The 27577-nt window shown below is 43.9% G+C and overlaps 1 protein-coding gene across 2 annotated transcripts in view; it reads left to right on the top strand.

The window, feature by feature from the left end:
- The window catches only part of hlcs (holocarboxylase synthetase (biotin-(proprionyl-CoA-carboxylase (ATP-hydrolysing)) ligase)), a 254168-nt gene that overhangs the window by 86850 nt on the left and 139741 nt on the right, over positions 1-27577 (top strand). For both annotated transcript variants that reach the window (XM_063050341.1, XM_063050340.1), the window contains 3 exons: positions 12479-12625; positions 14186-14348; positions 26269-27275. In XM_063050341.1, coding sequence (XP_062906411.1) covers positions 12479-12625; positions 14186-14348; positions 26269-27275 — 1317 coding nt within the window. The remainder of the gene's footprint in view (positions 1-12478; positions 12626-14185; positions 14349-26268; positions 27276-27577) is intronic.

The following is a 27577-nucleotide window of genomic DNA, read 5'->3' as shown; positions in this document are numbered from 1 at the left end:
TAACGAGCTTTGAATTTTTCTATACTTTCCTGTTCTTTTCATGACTGGAGGTGTACTGAATTAAAACACAGCAGTATTTCTTTCTGACAGACTCTGGGTACAAGCGTCGGTGATAGCCGACATGAATTGGCTGTTCCAGAAGATTGACATTTCTAAATACTCTTCTGGAATATTTTGTGTTATTTATTAAATTATTTGTGGTAATATTACTATGTGTTGCATATGAGTTATATGTATTGTGTTGTGCACCTTGGTCTAGAGGGACGTTGTTTTATTTGGTGGTGTACGATTGAATGTTAATAAACTTGTATGTGTACTAATTTAACTTACTGATTGTTGTATTTATTGGTCAATATATTGACAAATATAAAACATCAAAATATTCATTTTTGATAATTTTTCAATATATCAATATGTTGCAGGGAGAGGAAAATATCATGATAATGTGCTGCTACAATTTAGTAAGGTAGAGGACAGGGGATCAACTACAAACCCAAATCTTATAGATTTGATGAAGATTGGTGTTAAGATTTGGAGAAATGAAACATGAGCCTTGTCAGATTGACACTGAACATTGTGCTCTAGCTCTTTTGGCCAGGCAGATGTGGTGTGCATTTATACTTGGAGTTAGAGCTGTGCTGGTTGGAGCGAATGATTTGGGGAGGAGAAGCCGAGACAGAGGAATTCCACCCGATGCCTGTCCGACTAAGCCGGATGCGAGGCTGGATCGCTGTAAACATCAAGCCAATTTGGAGAGGTCAAGAACGGCTTCTTCGGCGGTGAAATCTAGGCCTGAAGTGAATTGTTGTGCAGTGTGTTCTAGGCCCGGAACAATTCACCACGGCTGGGACCTCATCCTAATGTGAGGTATGATCCACTGTCCCGACAATTTAAACACTGCCCAAGATAGACTGGGGGCTCCTCTCTCCGTGATACTGAGGCTGGAGTCTGCGTCCTCTGTGGTGATTTGTCCCGCTAATCTGTTGAACTGAATATCGAGGCTTTGTTTAACATTTTCCCATTGAAATATTATTTTATTTCTTGTAATGCATCTTAATTGATCACAGTATCCAATCTCCCTCTGAACTTGAAAGAACTAATTGTGTCTGAAGTTGAAAATGGAGTTTACAAGCCTGACTACACATACTTCTGAACACATGGTTGGGAATAGATGTGGATTAAGAGATTTGTGCAGGCCAGCTGATATTGACACACAGCTGATTTTTTTTTCTTCTTGTCTTTAGTTCTATCGAGAATGGCAGGACAATGCTGAATATTGTGTCACCTCTTTCAAACTCAAAGGGAGATTGGGTACTGTGACCAATTGCAGGTGTATACGGCTAACAGGACCATAATGTACTGAAGGTCATGAATGATCATTTGGACTAGGAAGGTGCTTAAAATAATTCTTTTGAGCTTTATTACAAAAACCTGTCTTTATTGTGAATTGGGAAAACATCAGCAAGCACACTTTTCATTGAGCTGTTACTCACAGAGCGCTGCAATGCAGAAACAGGCCCTTTAGCCCATTTAGTCTGTGCTGAACTATTCTGGTAAGTCCCATAGCTTTCCATAGTGCTCCATACCTCATCCATGCACTTATTCAAATTTCTCCAATAGGATGTTCTGTATTTCTGAAAGTAATTAAATAATCCAAATATTTCAAGAAGCTGCATGGAATGGATGGGCCTTGACAAAGCTACTTGAGCTCTATCTCCCTTTTTGAGCTCAGAATATGGCTCTTGATGCGTTGTGACATTTCCCCTTAAATCACAGTTGAAAGGGAGCTGCAGAAGTTCAAAATTCAAAATGCTTGTATTATCAAAGCATGTATACTATATACAACCTTGAGATTTGTACCCTTGCAGGCATTCACAAAACAAAGAAACCCAATGGACCCCAGTTTAAAAAAGACTGTCAAGCACCCAGTGGGGGGTGGGAATTGGGGGAGAGGGAGGAATTGGGCAAGCAACAAAAGTAAGCAGATAACATTCACAACTGAAGTTCACGAAAATAAGTCCATAGCCATGAAGCCAGTTATCATTGCAGCCGATCCAGGAGCCTGTTAGTTGCAGGTCACAGCCTCAGTTCAACACAGAGAAAAACAAACCTTGCATCACTCGCCTCTGGCCCCATCACCCTGATCTTTTCAGTCTAACCTGGTACTTAGATTGGCCAAACCTCATGTCGTTCTTTTCTGTCGGACCCAGTCCTGGGCTCCTCTGCCCCTACTCTGCTCGGTTCTGCTGCATTCAGTCACCTCCCAAGTCTGCTCATTGGCTCATTCCCAGTTCGCTGAGCTGGGCCTCACTGCCTCAATTTGTCCCATACTCACCGCACCTTCGAGACTTCATTTCACACTGCAAAAATGTCTGGTTGTACGGGGGGGGGGGGGAGGTTCAAAAGCTCAAATTTGAAGAGAATTTACAGGCAGTGATCATTTCTGAGGAGAAAGTGTGGTTAATAATACAGTAATTTAGAGTTCTGTTTGTTTTTGTGACCAACAAGTTGTTGCTGTGCTTCCATCTTAAACCAGAAGTTTAATAATTTGGAGCTATGTCAGTTTGTGAGACATTTTCAAATGACAGTGGATAATTGTAGATTAAAATTAAATTGATTTGAACCTCAATGCAATAAAGATGTGGTCATTTGGGAGGGAGCATCTTAAATACCCTTCAGAGCAGTTTTTGATTTGCGGGTTTATATACAATAAGTAGGAAATGCTGGGGGAAAGCTGTCAAAAGGAAATCCTACTTGTAATTGGTGATCATTGTCATGTTTTATAACTTTAAGACACTTAACTAATTCAAAGGAAATCACAGGAGTCTGAAATGCGGGCCAACTTCGTGTTTACTTTAAGCAAGGTGCCCATGTACCACGTGGTAGTGTGATGACATATGCAATTCATGTATTTTTACATGTAACCCATAACTATTTAAATAGAACAAGAATGCTTAGTCAACTTAATATATATGTATATGTATGTACATAGCCAACCATATTAGTTCTGTGAATGGAGGCCCTAGTGAAGTAGTAATGTTAGTAGTTTTAATAAATTGATATGTGGCAAATTATTTTTCCAATAAATGTTCATTTATTTTGAGTGCCATTTCTTGCATAGAAAATTAATGTTTTGTTAAGATGTAAAGGTATTTGAAAATATAATCGGTTGTATCGGACTTGGTCTTTAATTGTAATTCTGCCTGACCTAAAGCATAATCACATATGCTCCATTTACCATTTTCATTATAAGGATATAGAAATCATGTACCTGGCTTGTAAGTCAGATTTCAAATTTTGAAAATAGTGTAAATCCCATTGTTTCTTTGATAAGTTTTTCTGTAATGGCCACACTTAATTTTATTTTCCAGAAACAAAATGGTGCAAAAACACTTAGTAATTCTATCAATGCCCTTCTGTAACAATGAAAGAAACATTCTGACACTCTCACGCTGATGAAGGATTATGCCTGAAGCACTGAGTTTGCAAATGTTGATTTTGGAAACGGATAATATCTTGTGCATTTGTCTCATATTTCCTGTATGCGCAATTGTTTATTTTATACTTAGAATGCAGTATCAGTTAACACTTGTATCGACCAGTATCCATGATTTATGGTAATTTATAAAAATGCACAGGAACTTGCTGACTTTACTCATTGCTGACATTCACTGGGTATCTGTGGAATCTAATGTTGAATTTTTCATAAGTGCTATCTCAGCAGTAATTGAGGAAACCTTACAAAGGTGCAGGCCCCAACAGGATCAGGCAAGCCATCCCGAACCAAGGCACAGCTGAAAAATGAATGTTGTAAGTGCTAAGTTGGGTAAGCAGGCCAAGTTTTTGAAAAAAATATTAAAGTAGCAATTCAATGTTTCTGCCACAGTTTTAAAAAAAATTAAAAATACTATACAAGCACTTTAGTTGTTAAAATCTAGTGATTTAAAAAAAAATGGGGCTACTCCTGCTTGAGTTAACGTACAATCGGCCATTTGACTGTATCACCATTAAATGAGATCATGATTGATCAAGCCTTTGCTTCAATGCTACTTCTTCATTTGTTCTAATCACTGTCAACCACAACTTTTGGCAGAAGTCCCCAGTCAAAATCTTTTGAAATAAATGCCTCCTAAATGACTTAAATGAGCATTCTTTTATTCTGAAGAATTTATTCCACCCCCTGAAAAATTCATTTCCCCCCACCCCACCCCACCCCAAATTCTGGGCAACCAGCAAGAATATCCTGTTGATTTTCCTTGGAGTCTTGTATGCTTCTGTAAGATCAATCTATTAAAGTACAAAGAATGCAAGCTCATTTCATCTCTGTGTATCAATCACTTTAAGTCCATGCCCCTGAAATCAACCTAGTGCATGTTCTCCGCTTTGCCTTCAATACAAATGTATACTTTGTGCCTCCCCTTTATGGACTCTGTCTGTGCCTCCCATTGCCTCAGTAAAGCAGCCAGCATAATCATGGTCTCCGCTCACCCCCCTCTCCTAGCAGGCGGAAGATACAAAAGCCTGGAAGTACATATTACCCGGCTCAAGGACAGCTTCTGTTGCATTGTTATCAGGCTTTTAATTGGACCTCTTGTCACAAGATCACAAGACAAAGGAGCAAAGGCCATTCGGCCCATCAAGCCTGCTCTGCCACTCCACCATGAGCTAAACTATTCTCCCATCTACTTCCAATTTCTGGCTTTTTCCCCATATCCCTTGATACCCTGACTAATTAGATACCTATCAATCTCCTCCTTAAACACTGTTAATGATCGGGCCTCCACAGCTGTATGTAACAACGAATTCCATAAATCCACGACCCTCTGGCTAAAAAAATTTCTCCTCATCTCTGTTTTAAATGGGTACCCTCTAATGCTAAGACTCTGGCCTTTTGTCCTGGACTTGCCCACCAAGTGAAACAGCCTTTCCACATCTATTCTGTCCAACCCTTTCAACATTCGAAATGTTTCTATGAGATCCCCTCTCATTCTTCTATACTCTAATGAATACAGTCCAAGAGCTGACAAACGCTCCTCATATGTTAGCCCCTGCATTCCAGGAATCATCCTCATAAATCTTCTCTGAACTCTCTCCAACATGAGTACATCCCTTCTTTGGTAGGGGGCCCAAAACTGCACACAGTATTCCAAATGAGGTCTCACCAGTGCCCCATAGAGCCTCATCAACATCTCCTTACTCTTGTACGCTATTCCTCTTGAAATGAATGCCAACATAGCATTCGCTTTCCTTACTGCCGATCCAACCTGGTGGTTAACCTTTAGGGTATCCTGTACGAGGACCCCAAGTCCCTTTGCAGTTCTGATTTTCGAATTTTCTCCCCATCTAAATAATAATCTGCCCGATTATTTCTTCTTCCAAAATGTACAACCATACATTTCTCAACATTGTATCTCATCTGCCATTTCTTTGCCCTCTCTCCTAAACTGACCAAGTCTCTCTGCAGCCTTTCTGATTCTTCAACACTTCCTGCCCCTCCACCTATCTTGGTGTCATCTGCAAACTTAGCCACAAAACCATTTAATCCATAATCTAAATCATCAATATACTTTGTAAAAAAGAAGCGGCCCCAACACTGATCCCTGCGGAACATCACTAGTAACCGGCAACCAATCAGAATATCAGGTCCTTGCTGAGGCAGGAGTCAGTCTAGTCAAAGCATTTCATCTCTGTAGGTGTGAGTGCTACCGGGCGATAGTCATTAAGGCAGCTCACATTATTCTGCTTAGGCACTGGTATAAGGAACAGCTATTACCTCTCAACCGTCAGGCTCCTGAACCAGAGGGGATAACTTCACTTGCTGAATTGTTTCCACAATCTATTGCCTCACTTTCAAGAACTCTTCATCTCAAATTCTTAATATTTATTCCTTACTAGTATATTATTTTTTCCCTCCAGTTTGTTGACTTTTGTGTGCTGGTTGTCTGCCCTGTTGAGTGTGGTCGTTCACTGATTCCATTATGGTTACTAGATTTATTGAGTATGCCTGCAAGAAAATGAATCTCAGGGCTGAATATGATTACATATGTCTTCGGCTGTCCATCGATTTTTTGATGATGACTGAGGCCTGGGCAAGGTTGTATGGAAGATCGGCAGTTACCCATACTGCGAGTCTGCCCTCTCCATGCCACCGATGTTGTCCAAGGGAAGGGCATTAGGACCCATATGGCTTGGCACCGGTGTCGTCGCAGAGCAATGTGTGGTTAAGTGCCTTGCTCAAGGACACAACACTGCCTCAGCTGAGGCTCGAACTAGCGACCTTCAGATCATTAGACCGTCACTTTAACCACTTGGCCAGGCGCCACACATATATGTACATTAATAATAACTTGTCTTTGAACTCCTCCAGATTACAAGGGAAAGATAACTGGGCTTGACCTTTCTGATAAATACTTATAAATTCTCATCTCCTATTCATTTATTATGATGCAAGGGTCTCCGAAGCACACTTTTATATTTTCTTTCCTTTTTGACTAAATTTACAATATCCCTCAGCATCGGAGGTTTGCAGTCCTTGCCATCTGTTATCTTTCATCCTCAGAGGAACGTGCTGGCCCTTAACTCTAAACAGCTAGCCTTTATAGGACTCTCACATGTCAGATTGCCAACCATCAGCAGCAACCATTTCCTTTCTCCAATCCGTACCTATTCAAAGTCAAAATAGAGTTTATTGTTATAATCCCAACTACAGCTGCACTGAAAACCTTGCAGCAGCATCACAGGCTCATAGCATTAGAAAGATACATTCACAAGAAAAACAAAAACATAAATTATGCACACTTCTTATGAGAAAGCACCATGAGACCAAAAAAACAGACAGTCGTCAAAGCGTTGCTATACTGGGATAGTGATTAGGGATGTGCAGATTGGTTCAAGGACTAAATGGTTAAAGGGAAGTAGTTATTCTTGAACTTGGTGGTGTGGGGCTTCATACATCCTGCAGGATGGTGGCTGCAAGAATATGGCATGGCTTACTTGGTGGGGATCTTTGATGATAGATGTTGCCTTAATGTGGATACTACCAATAACAGTGTAAGGCACAGAAACAGAACTGGGCTATTTGGCCCATTCTGCTGTTTCATCATGGCTGATCCATTTTCCTCTCAACCTCATTCTCCTGCTTTTTCCCCATAACCTTTCACACCCTGGCTAATATAAGACCAATGATGAGGAAGGATGTGCCAGTGATGCTTATAGGCTGAGTTCACTACTCTCTGAAGCTTATTGCATTCCTGCTTCTTTGAATTGTCATATCAGATCATGACTCAACAGTCAGGATACTTTCAGCAGTCTGTCTATTGGTTTGTTAGAGTGTTCGTCATCTACAATAGCAAGACACTGCTGGTTATCATGTACTACCTGGTCTACCCCATCAGCGAGTTGCTTGACAGTGATGGAGCTGGACTTATTGTGTATTGTGTTGTCTGGACTTGTTGCGCTGAGGCGGTGTGCAGTCCAAAAAAAAAGTGCAAGTGATTATCTTGGACTTTTTTCTTGTGGATCACAAGATCTTGTTGGATATTGGTAATGTAGAATACTGCAAGTCTGGCTCATTGGTGAGACTGGGTGAGGTGGAGCTGCGTTCTGGTGGGGACTAGGACCTCAAGTTGCAGGGTCACCTGTTGGTATGGGAGAGAGCAGAGACCTTTGTGGGCACATTGTGGCCTGTGCTGGGTTGTGGGCTGGTCCACTCCTGTCGGTGCTGCACCCTGGTGTTCGCTCGGTGGAAGAACAAGCTGGACCAGGGCAACATCCCATGCACCATCATTCCAAAGGTCATGCCATTTCAGGGACTTGGGCTATTTTTTTTTGTGACTATATGTTTTCACGCTAGATGCTGTGTGCTGTTGGTAATATGTTTTGCACCTTTGACCCTGGAGGGACTCTGTTTTGTTTGGCTATATTCATGTATGGTTGAGTGATAACTAAACTTGAACTTGACATGCTGAGCCTCCTTAATGTTCCAAGAAAGTAAAGATGTTGGAATGCCTTCCTTATGATTGTATTTAAATTCTGGGCCTCGGACAGATCATCTGCTATCTTAATGCGTAGGAATTTAAGGTTTTCTCCACTGCCAATTCCCCTAATGTAGACTGAAGCAAATTTGCTCTTCTTCCCCTTTCATGAGTTAACAATCAGCTAATTAAAAATCAGTTACAATACTACCATACTTAGCCTTCCTCCAGTTTAGTTCTTTAATTCAGGGACTGTTCTTAACCTAATTTTATAATTCATGGAATTAATGGTCACTGTTTCCAAAATGCTCCCCTGCTGAAACTTTGATCACTTGACAAGGCTCGTTCCCTAAAATAAGGTTAGTACTACCCTATCCCCAGTTGGACTATCAATATACTATATAAGGAAACCCTCCTGGATGCACCTAACAGATGTTGCCTCATTAAAGCCATTGGCGCAAAGGAAGTCGAAGTCAATATAGGGCAAGTTAAAAACACTACAATAAATAACACACACAAAATGCTAGATAAACTCAGCAGGTCAGGCAGCATCTATGGAAATGAATAAACAAGTCAACATTTTGGGCAGAGGCCCTCCTTCCAGACTCGGAAGGAAGGAGGAAGACGGGGAGGGGAAGGAGGATAGCTAAAAGGTGATGGGTGAAGCCAGGTGAGTGGGAAAGGTAAAGGATTGAAGAGGTAGGAACCTGATAGGAGAGGAGAAAGGGATGGAGGAGGGGACCCAGGGGAGGTTAGGCAGGTGAGAAGTGGCAAGGGGCCAGAGTGCATAAGGGGAGAGGGGACAGCAAAATATTTTCACCGGAAAGAGAAATAGATATTCATGCCATCAGATTGGAGGCTACCCAGAGGGAATGTAAAGTGTTGCTCCTTCATCCTGAGGGTGGCCTCATCAAGAGAAGGCCATGGACTGACACGTCAGAACGGGAATAAATTACGCTTGTTTTTCCAGGCTATGTCCTCCAGCTTCCACTGGTTATTGGGAGGTCTGTAGTATAAACTTAACATCATCATTCTCATTTATGACCTTTATTCATAATCCCCTTGCTTGCTGAGCCCGCTAAGATGTCCTGTCAGTGCAGGCATGACATTTTGGTTGACATCTTAGTATGGTGTTGTCAAAATATGTCCAAAGCCTAATTACCTTAAGCTATTTCATTAATGAATTTTCCTCCACCATAAAGCTAGCAATGGAGATAGATGCTGATGTCTGTACAATTTCATTTGCATCCTCAGATAGCTAAAAGGTTGGCATAACATTATGGGCCAAAAGGTCTGTACTCTGCTGTACTGTGCTATATTTTATGTACTAATGAACTAGTCTCTGCCTGTAAAGTACAGGAAGCTTTCAGCACCCGAAAGCGTTACCTGCTACTTCTCCGGGAATGGTCATCCATAGCAGGAAGAATCTAACGATCACCTTTGTAATTTTTCAATTTCTCTCAGTGCAACATCTTGGAGATGACAGATGGTCAGACACTTAACAGAGCTAGTTACATAATTGGTCGCTGTTAAGGGTTTCTCAACCGGGATTCCAAAAGAAGTTGCTTGTGGTTCCGCAAGAGATCGTGATTTAAAAGAAGACATTTTTTTTTAACTTTGCCTGATGCTAGTGCTTGCAATGGTGAGCAGTGGGCACTGGGCAGCCTTGTTGGCAACCTTGTTAGCGGTCTCTCAGCCCAGTGTGGCAGTGCGCAGTAGGACCGTGTTTATTTGGTTGAGTGCATTCTTAGTTTTTGACGTGAGTTAGGGGAGGCCATTGATAATTGCTGAGCACTGTGTTCCAGGGAGGGGAGGTTGGTAGGCTGATGAGTGTGAAGTGCATTTTCCGAGCATTGAATGGACTCGCCAAACTTGGGCTGTGACGTGAGTCTCTCCCTCCCGAATTACCTCCCCCAATTTCCCCTTGCGCGCTGCCTACTAACTTATGGAAGTAAATAAACTCTACCAATATAATAGAAAATTGGAGGGAAATTTTCATTTTAAAGAAGGAATTTTTATGCACTGCGACACAGCTGCTGGCCTGCCTCTTTGCTGTTGTAAATGTTGCAAAAGGTGAATTGTTTCCACTGCTGCTTTGGAGTGAGAATGAGAAAGGATATCAGAAAGATTCGAGTCTTATTAAAAACCACCTGGGAGAACTGCAGAACAAAACTGAACTGTATTTTTTCTTCCATTCAACACACTTGTATGACTGGGTGAGGGAACCTTTCTCTGAATCTTCTGCTCACCCTGAGAACATGACTTTGAGAGAAGAGGCAAGACTTTTGTGAGCTGTAGTCTGATCATGAACTCAAGATGAGATTTGCTGACATACCCCTGGACAAGTTTTGGATTTTTGTGAAGGAAGAGTATCCTGCTATTCATAGGAAAGCAATGAGCATTTTGCTGCAGTTTTCAACTTATTACATGTGTGAACAAGCTTTTTCTTGTTTAACAAGCATCAGGAGCAAGGATAGAAATCATCTCGTTTCAGTTGAAGGTGAAATCCGTGTATGCTTATCTTAAGTTTGACCCAGAACTGAGTATTTGTGCAGCAAAAAACAAGCACAGGTTTCAAATGGTAGACCTATATTTGAGCCTGATCATATCACTTAGTAAGACTTTTTTCAAAGTCTTGTATAAAATTCTGTTTTAGGCTGTATTTTTATTCATATCGCTGTGGCTTATGATTTTCAGTAACTTTACAACATTGTCAATAAATTTTCATGTTGTAAATAGCATTAATAAAAATCAATTCACAACCTTTATTTAAATTAAACCTACTGAGCCTACCTTTAGAAAAAATAAATCCCATTTTGGCTTAAGCCAGTTATTTAACAGAAATTTATTATGTTTTCCTTATGAGTTTTTAAAATTTATGAAAGGGAAAGAAAGATTAATTTCAAGAAAGGCAAGCCCAGCTTAACTGAAGAAAGTCTGCAGATGCTGGAAATCTGAGCAACACACACAAAATGCTGGAGGAACTCAGCAGGCCAGGCAGCATCTATGGAAAAAGTACAACTGCCGTCTCGGCCTGAAACGTCGACTGTACTTTTCCATAGATACTGCCTGACCTGGTGAGTTCCTGTTAGGCTTAACTACCTGTTTTTTACCCCCCCCCCCCCCAAGAAAGGTTGGCTAAAAATTAATTCTCTACTCAAAAGAGCTTTGACAATTACTTTTGGATTATAATATCTACAACTTACTGATCATGCTAATATACTGTGAGCTGTAGATATAATAACTTTTATGCAGGGGTTCCCTGAGACCTGAAGATTATTTCAAGGGTTCCTCCAGGGTGAAAAGGTTGAGAAAGGCTGTGTTAGAATGATTAGATGGTGGGGGTACTTAATGTATGACGAGCGTTTGATTGCTCTGGGCTTCCACTCACTAAAGTTTAGAAAAATGAGGGAGGATCTTATTGAAACCTGCGGAATATTGAAAAGTCTAGATAGAGTGGACATGGAGAGGATACTTTCAATAGTGGGAGAGCCTAGGACCAGAGGGCACAGCTTCAGAATAGAAAGATGTCCCTTTAGAATAGAGATGAGGAATTTATTTAGCCAGAGGATGGTGATTATGTGGAATTCAATGGCATAGGTGGCTGTGGAGGCCATGCCTTTGGGAATATTTAAAGCAGAGGGTGATAGCTTCTTGATTGGTCATGATGTCAAAGGTTACGGGGAGAAATAGGGTTGAGGGGGATAACTGAATGGCAGCAAAGACTCAATGGGCCAAATGGCTTAATTCTGCACCTGTACCTTGTGGTTTACTTCAGTGGCTGATTTGCCACCTGACTCCCCAAAGTCTTTCCACAAATTACAAAGCACATGTTTTAAGGTTGAACTGGAACGTTCCCACAAAGATGGATGAGTATAGCTCCAGGAGCAATGAAGAAGCTTGACAACTTCCTTCTCTTTGTTTGGCACCTAGTCCACCCATCAAAAACATCTACTTATTTCGCCCCCAGTACCCTTGGGACTGTAATGTATACAATCTGCAAAATGCAATGCAGCTATTTATAAAGACCCCTGCAATGGCACTTTTCAAGTTAACAAACTCTGCTGTTTGGAAGAACAAGGGCACTGTATGCAAGGTGATGCCACCACCTGCAGGTTTCCTCTAACCTTTATCATTCAAACTTAGTAATATACCACTGATGCTAAATCCTGGAGTTCCATCTGACAAGCACCTTCACCACTAAGTGGTGATTCAAAGTTATCTTCTCAAGAGCATTCTGGGATGGGGAATATATGCTGGTCTTGCTCAAAATTAAACAGAAAGAAGCAATATGTTGAAGAGATATATCATAGTGGCACACTTAGTGTTCCATTAAATACTTGGCTTTTTAGGTTTTCATTGATTATCTGCTTTACATAGGCGTTTTCAATATTTTCTGATTTTCATATATAATCTTGAGTTATTTGTTTTGAGCCAACTATAAATATTGCAATAGAAGTTGAAAGCTTTTAAATTTGTTTTATTTTCTTGTACCAACTTTTCAGCTTTATGATGACTTGAGTAAATGGTCTCTACTCGAGCCCAACATAGCTAACTCTGGACATGCTCAGTGTGGGAAGCAAGTAACTTTTCTGATAGAAGCTGCACTGGAAAATGTCAGTTTTGGTCCTATCTCTGTTTGTTCTGAAAAGGTAAGCAAATCATTTTCTTAAAAAAAGAAGTTATAATGCTGATTGGAAAATCTCAATCATGAAGGGAATAAAGGGGGCCTTTTCTGATTGGCTGCTAGAGACTAGTGATGTTCTGGTGGTGGGACTGCTTCTTGTTGTCAGTGATCTGGATGATGGAATTGATGGCTTTGTGGCCAGATTTGCGGATGATACGAAGATAGTTGGAGGGGCACATAGTGTTGAGGAAGCAGGGTGTCTTCAGAAGGATTAGGAGAATAGGCGAAGGAATGGCAGATGGAATATAGTGTAGGGAAGTGTGTGGCCATGAACTTTGGTAGAGGTAATAAAGGCTTAGGCTATTTTCTAAGTGGGGAGCAAATTCAAAAATCAGAGGTGCAAGGGCACTTGGGAGTCCTTGTGTAGGATTTCCTAAAGGTTAACTTGCAGGCTGAGTCAATGGTAAGAAAGGCAAATGTAATGTTAGCATTCTTTCAAAGAATATAAAAGCAAAGAAGGCTTTATACATCATTGGTCAGGCTGCATTTGGAGTATTATGAGCAATTTTAGACCCTTTATCTAAGAAAGGATGTACTAGCATTGGAGATGGTCCTGAGGAGGCTCATGAGAATGATCCGGGGAATGAAAGGGTTAACGTATGGGGAGCACTTGAAGATTCTGGGCCTGTACTTGTTGAAGCTTAGAAGAATAAAAGGGATCTCAATGAAACCTATTAAATATGGAAAGGCTTAGATAGTGTGGATGTTCAGAGGATGTTTCCTATAGTGAGGCACAGCCTCAGAATACAAGGACTTCCTTGTACAATGGAGATGAGGAGAAATTTCTTTCGCCAGAGGATGGTGAGTCTGTGGAATTTATTGCCACAGATGGCTGTGTAGGCTGAGTCATTGGGTATATTTAAAGCAGAGCTTGATTAGTAATGGCAGCAAAGGTTATTGGGAGAAGGCAGGAGAATAGGATTAAAAGGGATAATAAATTAGCCATGACGAAATAGCAGAGCAGATTTGATAGGCTGAATGACCTAATTCTGCTTCTGTGTCTTATGGTCTTTTAAAAGTAAGGTTTGAAATTTGCTTCATTAAAATGAGCATATTGAATTTCAGAAGGTGGTGAACTTTAGGAATTCTCTAACCTTGAGTGTTGAAGTTAAATCAATAATATATTATTATTATGTTACTAATTTTATTATTTAAAGTGACTGTAGGTACATTTTTTTTGAAAGTTTGGTGAATTGAGCACTGTGGGGGGTGGGGAATGGCACAGGAGTGGTTCAGGTACATACATTCCTTATTCAATACTGATAGTTTACTCTCTCAAGTTGTTCTAATACTCTCAATGCTAGTAACCAGCTTCCTGCTGTTTATTCTTCTTGGCATTCAATATGGGCATAAATATAAGATGCATGCTATTTCTCTTTATTGAAGCCCAATGGTCTCTCACTGATAATGAATAAGACTTGAAGACATTAGTGCAAATGCAAATGACAGAAAGTGGTCATGTTATATTTGACTGAATGTGGCGGTTGTTTAAAATTCTATCTTATTACAATCTTCTTTCTTGTAGATTTTAAAATATACTGATGTGTGCACACCATTGGCATGCTTACTTGGAGATCACTACAAGCTAATTGCTGAAACAAACGTGGATGATTTTAGTAGGCTCGGAGTAGCCTTCATGGAGAACAGACTGCAAATGGATGAAAGAATGGTGCCTCAAAAGATTGTTTGTGAGTGTGTTTTGCTGTCACTTGGTAGCTTTCAAGCATCTAATTGCATTTAATGCATGTATTTGACATTTATTGAGTAAACATGTTACTCTAGGCAAACACGAGGAATTCTGCAGATGCTGGAAATTCAAGCAACACACATCAAAGTTGCAGGTGAACGCAGCAGGCCAGGCAGCATCTCTAGGAAGAGGTACAGTCGATGTTTCAGGCCGAGACCCTTCATCGAGGGGCTCGGCCTGAAACGTCGACTGTACCCCTTCCTAGAGATGCTGCCTGGCCTGCTGCGTTCACCAGCAACTTTGATGTGTGTTACTCTAGGCAGTTTCTTTTCATGAATTAATTGCAAATAACTTTGCATTGGCATGATTTCTGCAAACCAGAGAAATTATTTTCTCCATCTAATTTTTAAATATTAAATTGTAAAAAGTATGTATGTTAATTTATTTTGGTAATATGTTGTGTTACGTACCCCGTAACTGGGTTGCCAAACCAGCAGAAATGGATCACTCAGTTGGAGTCTGGAGTACTAGAACTAAGAAAGTTTTATTAAAGAAACAAGCAACACAGTAATCGAAAGGATAATAACTGCAACAATTCAACAATGATAACCACACATGTGCACAGAATTAAGATAACAGCATCAATCAAGCTCTATCGTTGTCTAGGGGGTAAATGACCAAATTTCAAAATGACTCAAAGTTCAGTCCAGTTCAGTTCGCAGTAATCGTTGCCATGGCGAGGGACAACGTGGGGGGAGAGAGAGATAGAATAGGAACAACTGATCATTCAGAACACTGCTTCACTCACAGACCAGCGAGATGGCTCACAAACAGCTTTTGGGCGGGTCCTTGGTGATGTCACCTGAGGTCACCGACTGTGACCCCTCCTCCAGATGCGGTCGATCCTCTGCAGTGAACCCGGCACCCAGGCAAGGGCGGACACACACCGGGTTCCCGCTGATCGTACCTTTCCACCCTTGTCGTTGTCTGATGCTTCTCACCCACTCGTGAGAGGCGCACCGCTTCCAGGGTCTCGTTACCTCGGGTGGCGTGTGTCGCTGTCTTAGCGAACCTGTCCCCTTTTTATCCCCCTGCTGGGGTATCGCCTGTCCATCACTTCAAACAGTTCAGGGTTCAAAGGGGGGAGCCGCTCCAGACAGCTCTCTCTCCCCCGTTCCTTCATTACACATCTCCAGACGCTGCTCCATTGTTCCTTATCTCTCCTTCCCCTGAGGGCAGGTGGCAGACCAACTGCTGATGCCACCGATGCTAGCCCAGGCCAGCAAACATCTTAATTTTATGTGTATTCTCGTAACACTTCCCCCCTTTAAGGATTTTTACCGGGAGGTAAAAATTACAAACATGACTACATTATCTGATACATACACAATATACATCTTTAACAGTTATTTAGCTAATACAGAGAATTTGAAGCTGTCAACACCTTGACAGACAGTCATCACATTTTCTGTTCCTTTTACACGTGTTATTAATAATCCCTTAGACCAGGCTCCAACTCAGCAAACTTCATAGTGGCCAAAAACACTGATGAATTGCGACCAATGTAACCTCTCATTTGGTTTTGTCCCGGACCACAACAACAAGGGTCGTCCCATTCCGACTCAATTTTCTCTCGCAAGGGCTTAGTAGGAGGGGGACGGGTATTGACCGCAGAGTTATTGCAAAACTTCCTGCAGTACCCCACCATCTCCAAGAGCCTTCTGAGGGCCCTCTTGTCTGTCGGGGTTGGGAGGTCAGCGATAGCCTGCACTGTAGCTTGCATCGCTGCCAGCTGCCCCTGTGCCACCACAATTCCCAGGTAAGTGACCTTCGTGTGGCCGAATTCATTTTTTTCAAGGTTCACTATCAAACTGGCTTCAGACAGCCGTGTTAAATTGCCAATACACACCTCTGTGTTCATCAGCCCTTTAGTCACTGAATTACTCGAAAAATATGGGTGTTGTTTACTTGGCTGCCCTATTGTAACCACAATCACCCAACGTCCCAGTTCTTTGCATTTCCTCGGGACAATCAAACACATGGGTGCGAGTCGTTTAATTACTCCTTCGGGGATTAAGGGAGAGACCTTATCAGTAGACCTGGCCAAAACAATAGCCTTCTCCCATCTGACTGATCCCATCCTAATCTTTTCAAAATGGTTTTTTTTCTCTTATCAGGGGGCCCCTAGCTTCATTGATTTCCACGCTAACACCGACTAGGTTTGTTAGCATATCAAAAGCCGGTGACCGTCTCAGTTCGCGTCGGTCATGATCAATATCATTTTTCCCCCTGGGCAGCCGGTAAATCTCTTTCATGATTCCACCAACTGTTTCCTCCAGCACCGCAAAATGTCCACCGGGGGGTACCTCGTGGGCCATGTTAAAAACCTCATCCCCATAACTCTTTTGCACCACCCCCCATTCCTCATCTGCGGGTACCGTACTTGATTTCCCTTTCTTCCTTAACACTTCCTCCTCCGCACAATAGCTTGTCAAGGCTGTGTCAGAGAGAGCGGTCTCGGCAAAAACCATCAGCCCCTCGTCTCGCTCCTGCGTCTGCACAAATTCTTTCCTGGCTACTGCTACGTCCGTCCCAGCTCCCTCACTACCTCTTATCTCACTACACCCTGTCTCAAACAAGGTTGGCAGGAATGTTTCAGCCAAATTCACCATCGCGGGCGGGGCCTCCATGCTGGCAGGCTGACCTGTCAATCTCACGACTGGGAACACGATTCCTCCGGCGATGTCATTACCGAGCAAGACTTCCACGTCTTTCATCGGTAATTCGGACCTCACTCCGATCGTGACTAGTCCAGAGACCAGGTTGCTCTGTAAATGTATCTGGTGCAAAGGGACTGACTCTGTCCCTTCCCCAACACCTTTGACCTCTACCTCCCCAGTCTGGGTCTCTGAGCTAAACTCTAATACACTCTTCAGTATTAGTGACTGACACGCTCCCGTGTCTCTCCAGATCCGCACTGGAACTGGTTTTAACCTCTTTTTCACTGACACCAGTCCGGCCGAGATAAACCTCTCGCGCCCTTCCTGGACTTTTTCAGACCTGTCCTTCCCTAGCGGTTCGCTTAACAGCTCAATACAGCCATTCAAAATTTCCGCTTTTCCTTTCCCCGTCTCCTTCCTTGGGGCAAAGCACCTGGACGCAAAGTGTCCGGCTTTCCCACAATTATAACAGACGACCCCAGGAGACTTCCTACCAGGCTGCTCCCGGTCTACCTTATCCTTTTCACTAGTCCCCGGCTTACTTTCTGACTTTTCCGGCGGACTCTCCCCGCCGTCTTGACTACCCTTCTGGTAGCCTTTACTCGGGGCAAACTTCATTTTATGCGTCAACGCATACTCATCCGCTAACTTAGCAGTTGCGGCTAACGTGGCTGCCTCTTTCTCATCGAGGTAGGGTCTCATACCCTCAGGGACACAACCTTTAAACTGCTCAATCAGGATCAGCTGCAGCAGTCTGTCATAATCCCCCTCTACCCCCTTCGAGGCGCACCAACGCTCACAATATGTTTGCATCTCACGAGCAAACTCCAAATACGTGCGGTCCCACTGCTTCCTCGCATTCCGGAACCTCTGCCGGTATGCCTCCGGGACCAACTCATAAATCCTGAGGATGGCCTCCTTCACCACCTCATACTTCTGGGCATCTTCCGCGGATAAAGCGGAGTAAGCTTGTTGGGCCTTCCCTTTCAGTACACTCTGAAGTAAGACAACCCACTTATCCCTCGGCCATTCCTGACTTATAGCCACCTTTTCGAAGTGGAGAAAGTACCGATCCACGTCGGTATCGTCAAAAGGGGGAACCAGCCTTACCTCCTGGGTCGCCCGGAACCCTCCACCTTGGTTCGGCACGAGCCCCTGCTCGGCCCTTATCTTTAACTTCTCCAGCTCAAATTCCCTTTCCCTCTGTTTCTCCTCTCTCTCCAACTGTCTGTCCCTCTCTCTATCTTCTCTCTCCAACTGTCTTTCTCTCTCTTGCCTTTCTACCTCTTTCTCTTTCTCCCGCCTTTCTAACTCTCTCTCCTGCCTTTCTAACTGTCTCTCCTGCCTTTCTAACTGCTTCTCTTCGTGTTCTAACTGCTGTACCCGGAACTCGTGCTCGAGCCTCAGTTTTTCAAGCTGTACCTGTACTGCGTCTCCAGCAGGTTTTTCAACAGACACCTCCCCCAGCTCACCTTGGGGAAACACACCTTTAGATACATAGTGCTCTACAATAGCTCTGTGTATCTCCTCTCTCCTCATTGTCGACTTCACCTTAGCAAGATTCACCCGTTTGGCCACAGCTATCAATTCCGATTTCCTGGCATCCTCTAATGCCTCCAAGGTCGGCGCCTTTATAAATTCCTCAGCCTCCATTTCTGCTGTTTGTCTTTTCTTTCTTTTGGGAATTTTAACCCAATCAATTTACTCCGTCCCAAATTTAGCGTTCAAAATTGCGGACGAGAACCCCACTTATGTTACGTACCCCGTAACTGGGTTGCCAAACCAGCAGAAATGGATCACTCAGTTGGAGTCTGGAGTACTAGAACTAAGAAAGTTTTATTAAAGAAACAAGCAACACAGTAATCGAAAGGATAATAACTGCAACAATTCAACAATGATAACCACACATGTGCACAGAATTAAGATAACAGCATCAATCAAGCTCTATCGTTGTCTAGGGGGTAAATGACCAAATTTCAAAATGACTCAAAGTTCAGTCCAGTTCAGTTCGCAGTAATCGTTGCCATGGCGAGGGACAACGTGGGGGGAGAGAGAGATAGAATAGGAACAACTGATCATTCAGAACACTGCTTCACTCACAGACCAGCGAGATGGCTCACAAACAGCTTTTGGGCGGGTCCTTGGTGATGTCACCTGAGGTCACCGACTGTGACCCCTCCTCCAGATGCGGTCGATCCTCTGCAGTGAACCCGGCACCCAGGCAAGGGCGGACACACACCGGGTTCCCGCTGATCGTACCTTTCCACCCTTGTCGTTGTCTGATGCTTCTCACCCACTCGTGAGAGGCGCACCGCTTCCAGGGTCTCGTTACCTCGGGTGGCGTGTGTCGCTGTCTTAGCGAACCTGTCCCCTTTTTATCCCCCTGCTGGGGTATCGCCTGTCCATCACTTCAAACAGTTCAGGGTTCAAAGGGGGGAGCCGCTCCAGACAGCTCTCTCTCCCCCGTTCCTTCATTACACATCTCCAGACGCTGCTCCATTGTTCCTTATCTCTCCTTCCCCTGAGGGCAGGTGGCAGACCAACTGCTGATGCCACCGATGCTAGCCCAGGCCAGCAAACATCTTAATTTTATGTGTATTCTCGTAACAGTTGTTACTAAGCTTAGTTTTAGAACAAGGCAGTAACTACCATGACTTTGCAGGACTACCCCGCCACTACTACTTTATCATTTCCTGACAGAGTCACTTTATGTACAAACATTCCTGCACCTAGCCTCACTTAATGGACATTCAATCAATATATGCATTTATAATTATTGTGTTCTTTATCTTGAGTTTTTTTTGTGCTGTGTCGTATCTGGAGTAATAATTATTTTGTTCTCCTTTGCACTTGTGTACTGGAAGTGACATCAAACAATCTTGAACAAGACAAAATCTGCAGATGCTGAAAATCCAAGCAACACACACAAAATGCTGGAGGAACTCAGCAGGCCAGGCAGCATCTATGGAAAAGAGTAAACAGTGGATGTTTTGGGGTGAGAACCGTCATCAGGTCCTGAAGAAGTGTCTCAGTCTGAAATGTCGACTGTTTTTATCATTGACGCCACCTGGCCTGCTGAGTTAAACAATCTTGAAACTTAGTTCCAATGTTTTTTTTTCAAAATATGAATGCTTATCTCATTATCAGATTGACCTGTAGGAGCCATTAAATCTCTAGTTCTGTTGAAACAACATTAAATACAAATTGGAGTACTGTCTTCTATCCAGCCTTAAGCTGGTGCTTTAATCCTTTCTGAAAAGTGGTAAATGATTACAGGGCTGAATTTACAATAATTTTGCCCAGTTGGATATTTATGTGTGAACATTAGCAGTCAGTGCCAATTGAGGTACAATGTAATCGATCCTGGCATGTTCTCCACCCACAGGAATAGGTACATGCAGCTATCTTGCTCACTTCTGAATGGGTCGTGAGTACAGGTGAGTATAGGTGATAACTGGCTCGAGTGCTTACAGACACACAAGCAAAGTCCACTCCACCACCATGGAGCACTGCCACAAGAAAGCGGCATCCATCATCAAGAACCCCACCAGGCTGTACTCTCTCCTTGCTGCGATTATCAGGCAGGAGGTACAGAAGCCTTGGGTCCCACACCAATAAGTTCAAGAACACTTATTACCCCACAACCATCAGGCTCCTGAACCGGTGTGGATAACTTCACTCACTTCAACTCTGAACTGATTGTTTAACCTAAAGATTCAATTCAAGGACTCTTTGCAACTCGTGTTCTCAGTATTAGTTTTCTATTTGCACAATTTGTCTTCTTTTGACCATTGGATGTTAGTCAGATTTTATGTACGGTTTCTTGTAAATTTTATTGTATTTCTTTATTTTCCTGTGAATGCCTGCAAGAAAATGAATCTCAAGGGGTACATGGTGACATATGCGTGCTTAGATAATAAATTTAATTTGACTTTAGCTTTGATATGAGTCCCAGAACTGTACAGCACAGAAATAAGTTGTTGAGCTCGACTTGCTCATGCTGACCGTGATATCCATTTGCCCTCATCCCCCTGCTCCTCTCCTGTCCTATTCTAATCCCCCTGCTCCTTTCCTGTCCTATCCAAAATCCCACTGCTCCATTCCTGTCCTATCCTAATCCCCCTGCTTCTTTCCTGTCCTGTCCTAATCCCCCTGCTCCTCTGCTGATCTATCCTAATCCCCCTGCTCCTCTGCTGTTCTATCCTAATCCCCCTGCTCCTCTCCTGTCCTGTCCTAATCCCCCTGCTCCTCTCCTGTCCTGTCCTAATCCCCCTGCTCCTCTCCTGTCCTGTCCTAATCCCCTTGCTCCTCTCCTGTCCTGTCCTAATCCCCCTGCTCCTCTCCTGTCCTGTCCTGATCCCCCCGCTCCTTTCCCGTCCCGTCCTGACCTGATCCCCCCGCTCCTTTCCCGTCCCGTCCTGTCCTGATCCCCCCCGCTCCTTTCCCGTCCCGTCCTGTCCTGATCCCCCCGCTCCTTTCCCGTCCCGTCCTGTCCTGTCCTGATCCCCCCGCTCCTTTCCCGTCCCGTCCTGTCCTGATCCCCCCGCTCCTTTCCCGTCCCGTCCTGTCCTGATCCCCCCGCTCCTTTCCCGTCCCGTCCTGTCCTGATCCCCCCGCTCCTTTCCCGTCCCGTCCTGTCCTGATCCCCCCCCGCTCCTTTCCCGCCCCGTCCTGATCCCCCCCCGCTCCTTTCCCGTCCCGTCCTGTCCTGATCCCCCTGCTCCTTTCCCGTCCCGTCCTGTCCTGATCCCCCTGCTCCTTTCCCGTCCCGTCCTGTCCTGATCCCCCCCCGCTCCTTTCCCGTCCCGTCCTGTCCTGATCCCCCCCCGCTCCTTTCCCGTCCCGTCCTGATCCCCCCCCGCTCCTTTCCCGTCCCGTCCTGTCCTGATCCCCCCACTCCTTTCCCGTCCCGTCCTGTCCTGATCCCCCCGCTCCTTTCCCGTCCCGTCCTGTCCTAATCCCCCCGCTCCTCTCCCGTCCTGTCCTGATCCCCCCGCTCCTTTCCTGTCCCGTCCTGATCCCCCCCCGCTCCTTTCCCGTCCCGTCCTGTCCTGATCCCCCCGCTCCTTTCCCGTCCCGTCCTGTCCTGATCCCCCCCGCTCCTTTCCCGTCCCGTCCTGATCCCCCCCCGCTCCTTTCCCGTCCCGTCCCGTCCTGATCCCCCCCCCGCTCCTTTCCCGTCCCGTCCTGTCCTGATCCCCCCGCTCCTTTCCCGTCCCGTCCTGTCCTGATCCCCCCGCTCCTTTCCCGTCCCGTCCTGTCCTGATCCCCCCGCTCCTTTCCCGTCCCGTCCTGTCCTGATCCCCCCGCTCCTTTCCCGTCCCGTCCTGTCCTGATCCCCCCGCTCCTTTCCCGTCCCGTCCTGATCCCCCCGCTCCTTTCCCGTCCCGTCCTGTCCTGATCCCCCCCGCTCCTTTCCCGTCCCGTCCTGTCCTGATCCCCCCGCTCCTTTCCCGTCCCGTCCCGTCCTGTCCTGATCCCCCCGCTCCTTTCCCGTCCCGTCCTGTCCTGATCCCCCCGCTCCTTTCCCGTCCCGTCCTGATCCCCCCCCGCTCCTTTCCCGTCCCGTCCTGTCCTGATCCCCCCGCTCCTTTCCCGTCCCGTCCCGTCCTGTCCTGATCCCCCCCGCTCCTTTCCCGTCCCGTCCTGTCCTGATCCCCCCCGCTCCTTTCCCGTCCCGTCCCGTCCTGTCCTGTCCTGATCCCCCCGCTCCTTTCCCGTCCCGTCCTGTCCCGATCCCCCCGCTCCTTTCCCGTCCCGTCCTGTCCTGATCCCCCCGCTCCTTTCCCGTCCCGTCCTGTCCTGATCCCCCCGCTCCTTTCCCGTCCCGTCCTGTCCTGATCCCCCTGCTTCCTTCCTGTCCCGTCCTAATCCCCCTGCTCCTTTCGTTTTCAAGTACCTGTCCATATGCCTTTAAAGTACTGTAATCGTGTTTGTCACTTCCTCTGGCAGCTCTTTGCGTGTAACTACAACTCTCCACGTGGAGTGCGCCCCTCAGATTTTAAACTGCTCCCCTCTCACCTTAATACTATGCCTGGGTATAGATGGTAATTGTCCTTTAGTGTTAGTTATTTAAGTAACCTAGTTAAGTAATCAACGCTAATGACAGTTAGTCTTTCTTTGAATTTTGATGCTAAAGATAAATCCTTGAAGAGTGCACATACATTCCCAACGTGCATGGAGCTGGTACTGAGCTCTATGTACAGTGGTATGCAAAAGTTTGGGCACCAGTGGCCAAAATTTCTGTTACTGTGAATAGCTAAGCGAGTAAAAGATATACTGATTTCCAAAAGGCATAAAGTTAAAGATGACACATTTCTTTAATATTTCAAGCAAGAAAACTTTTTTTAAATTTCCATCTTTTACAGTTTCAAAATAACAAAAAAGGAAAACAGCTCGAAACAAACGTTTGGGCACCCTGCATGGTCAGTACTTAGTAACACCCCCTTTGGCAAGTATCACAGCTTGTAAACTCTTTCTGTAGCCAGCTAAGAGTCTTTCAATTCTTGTTTGGGGGATTTTCACCCATTCTTCCTTGCAAAAGAATTCTAGTTATGCGAGATTCTTGGGCTGCCGTGCATGCACTGCTCTTTTGTGGTCTATCCACAGATTCCCGATGGTGTTTAGGTCGGGAGACTGTGAGGGCCATGGCAAAACCTTCAGCTTGCGCATCTTGAGGTAGTCCATTGTGTATTTTGAGGTGTGTTTAGGATCATTATCCTGTTGTAGAAGCCATCCTCTTTTCATCTTCAGCTTTTTTTTATATCAGACGGTGTGATGTTTGCTTCCAGAATTTGCTGGTATTTAATTGAATTCATTCTTCCCTCTACCAGTGAAATGTTCCCTGTGCCACTGGCTGCAACACAAGCCGAAAGCATGATCGATCCACCCCCATGCTTAACAGTTGGAGAGGTGTTCTTTTCATGAAATTCTGCACCCTTTTTTCTCCATCATACCTTTGCTCATTGCGGCCAAAAAGTTCTATTAAAAAGGTTCAAAGGAACATCTAAACAAGGCTGATGCATTTTGGAAGCAAGTCCTGTGGACTGATGAAGTTAAAATAGAACTCTTTGGCCACAATGAGCAAAGGTATGTTTGGAGGAAAAAAGTGTGCAGAAAAGAACCCACCTCCAACAGTTAAGCACAGGGGTGAATCGATCATGCTTTGGGTTTGTGTTGCAGCCAGTGGCACTGGGAACATTTACTGGTAGAGGGAAGAATGAATTCAGTTATATATTAGCAAATTCTGGAAGCAAACATCACACCAAACGGTCCTTCCAGGTGAGGCAACACTTCACCTGTGAGTCGACTGGGGTGATATACTGCGTCCAGTGCTCCCGATGTGGCCTTTTATATATTGGCGAGACCCGACGCAGACTGGGAGACCGCTTTGCTGAACATCTACGCTCTGTCCGCCAGAGAAAGCAGGATCTCCCAGTGGCCACACATTTTAATTCCACATCCCATTCCCATTCTGACATGTCTATCCACGGCCTCTTCTACTGTAAAGATGAAGCCACACTCAGGTTGGAGGAACAACACCTTGTATTCCGTCTGGGTAGCCTCCAACCTGATGGCATGAACATCAACTTCTCTAACTTCCGCTAATGCCCCACCTCCCCCTCGTACCCCATCTGTTACTTATTTTTATACACACGTTCTTTCTCTTACTCTCCTTTTTCTCCCTCTGTCCCTCTGAATATACCCCTTGCCCATCCTCTGGGTCCCCCCCCCCTTGTCTTTCTTCCCGGACCTCCTGTCCCATGATCCTCTCGTATCCCTTTTGCCTATCACCTGTCCAGCTCTTGGCTCCATCCCTCCCCCTCCTGTCCTCTCCTATCATTTTGGATCTCCCCCTCCCCCTCCAACTTTCAAATCCCTTACTCACTCTTCCTTCAGTTAGTCCTGACGAAGGGTCTCAGCCTGAAACGTCGACTGCACCTCTTCCTAGAGATGCTGCCTGGCCTGCTGTGTTCACCAGCAACTTTTATGTGTGTTGCTTGAATTTCCAGCATCTGCAGAATTCCTGTTGTAAACATCACACCGTCTGTTCAAAAAAAAAGTTAAAGATGAGAAGAGGATGGCTTCTACAACAGAATAATGAACCTAAACACACCTCAAAATCCACAATGGACTACCTCGATGCGCAAGCTGAAAGTTTTGCCATAGCCCTCACAGTCCCCTGACCTAAACATCATCCAGAATCTGTGGATAGACCTCAAAAGAGCAGTGCATGCAAGATGGCCCAAAAATCTCACAGAACTAGAAGCCTTTTGCAAGGAAGAATGGACGAAAATCCCCCAAACAAGAATTGAAAGACTCTTAGCTGGCTACAGAATGTGTTTACAAGCTGTGATACTTGCCAAAGGGGGTGTTACTAAGTACTGATCATGCAGGGTGCCCAAACTTTTGCTTCGGGCCCTTTTCCTTTTTTGTGGTTTTGAAACTGTAAAAGATGGAAATGAAAAAGTTTTCTTGCTTAAAATATTAAAGAAATGTGTATTCTTTAACCTTATGCTTTTTGGAAATCGGTTCATCTTTTACTCGCTTAGCTATTCACAGTAACAGAAATTTTGACTGGGGTGCTCAAACTTTTGCATGCCACTGTATTAAAGGGATATGGTCTTCATGAAGAGAGGGAGTTCAGTGAAACATGTATCAGTTATATCGCTATAAAGTTGTGTGCAAGTAGTGAGATGTTAAGTTTAAACATATGCATCATTGTGTGATTGACAAACTTGTTAACTTACAAATATTTGTAAACTCCACTATATCAAACTGGTTTCTGCAAGTGGTATTTATTACTGAAGAAAACTTTCAAAAATATTTACTAAAAACTCATTTTACACATACATTTTATTTTTTTGGTTATTGTAAATACCGTCACATCACTCGGGATGAGAAGATTAGATGGAGAAGCATGCAATGTTATGTCCATTCTGTTTTCCATTCGAAACTTGTATGAACCATTTCAGAGTAGATCAGGGGTACTTGTCACAGGAGCTTATTTGTAATGTAGAAGAGAAAGAAATACGGAATTTCTTTGTAAAATTATTATATTTCCATATTTGAGCTCATTAAAAACATTTCCATTAATCCATGACATTTGGGGTCTTATAGTAGTTATTTTTATTATGGTTTACTTTTAGAATATATAATATTTCTATTCTTATAATTCAGATAAATTTATATTTCTTTCAGCTTTACAGCTTAATGAACCAATTCACGTCAAGTTACAGAAATCAAATGCTGTGCTTGAGAAAGTGAGCAAGAGACCAGATGATCCCCAGACCCAAGGTATTGCTGTTGAAACATTTTCTAAAGATACTTCCAGCAGACCAATGAATGAGCCAACTGTGGGTTCATTTGGTGATTGCTCTAGTGCAGTTAGCTGTGGGAAGCCCCAACAAGATATGGATGAAATGATAGAGGTTCTTGGTAAAGAACTCCTTGCATCCCAAGAAGGAATGGAACTTGAAGAACATAGCTATCATCTTCATCTTTCCAGTTGCTCTGAGTGTTTGGAGTTAGAAAATAGCACTATTGAATCTGTCAGATTCACCTCAGCAGAAAATCTACTGGACCTCTCTGATGACTATTGTGAAAGCTCTGATGAAACAGTAATCGAAGAGGACAATTTACTGGAAAACACAGGGCAAAGTAACAAAAGTGGAAAGCCTCCCAATGTGTTAATATATGTTGGATCTGATTGCAGTCAGAACTTGATGAAGTTTCAGCAAGTAAAGTCTGTCCTGATGGATTGCCTTGACAATGATAGGTATGCTATCTATCCTCTTCGAGAAGAACAGATTCTGAAGGAGCCTTGGACTGATAATTCTTTGTTACTAATTGTGGCCTGTGACAAGCCAGTGTCTGAACAAATTAATAGACAATTCATGAATTACTTGTCCAAAGGTGGGAAGATCTTAGGACTCTGCTCATCATTCTGTTTGGGTGATATCAAAATATCTCATAAAAATGAACTGAAGGAAAAGATTCATAAGTTTTGCTTCACAAAATCTGATGGCAATAGTATAATTCTGGATGCTTTTACCAGTGGCAAAGTCTTTTTAAGAGACAAGATTGGTAACACAGAGGATGTCACAGATGATGTTGAGTTGTGGGGGAGTTTAGCTGATCTTGAGAAAGAGATGGTGATCATACGTTTATCCTATGGAGAAAGTGGAGGAGAAGCTGTTCTCTGCCAGGTAAAATTTTAAAAAATTCAGTTGTAACAAATTGATTTTTTTATATATAGATTAATATTATTTATATTATTTTATTGCGTTTCTGTCTGGAAGTGATGGTCCATCTTATAAAGATTAAATAATTCTTTGTAAGAGATTGGCCCTCAAGTTAAGGGTTTGAATTGGGGGAAGGCTTATTTTAATAGCTTGGGAAATCTGGTTGGGAGCAGATGCTTGGAAGTTAACTGATAAATGAGAGTCTTAAAAAACAAATCAATACGAATTCAGGGTCAGAAAGTTCCAGCCAGAGTGAAATGCAAAGA

Source organism: Mobula hypostoma, chromosome 6 (genome assembly GCF_963921235.1).
Source record: "Mobula hypostoma chromosome 6, sMobHyp1.1, whole genome shotgun sequence".
Classification (NCBI taxonomy): Eukaryota; Metazoa; Chordata; class Chondrichthyes; order Myliobatiformes; family Myliobatidae; genus Mobula; species Mobula hypostoma.
The sequence above is the reverse complement of the archived record's forward strand: the minus strand, read 5'-3'. Positions and strand labels throughout refer to the sequence as shown.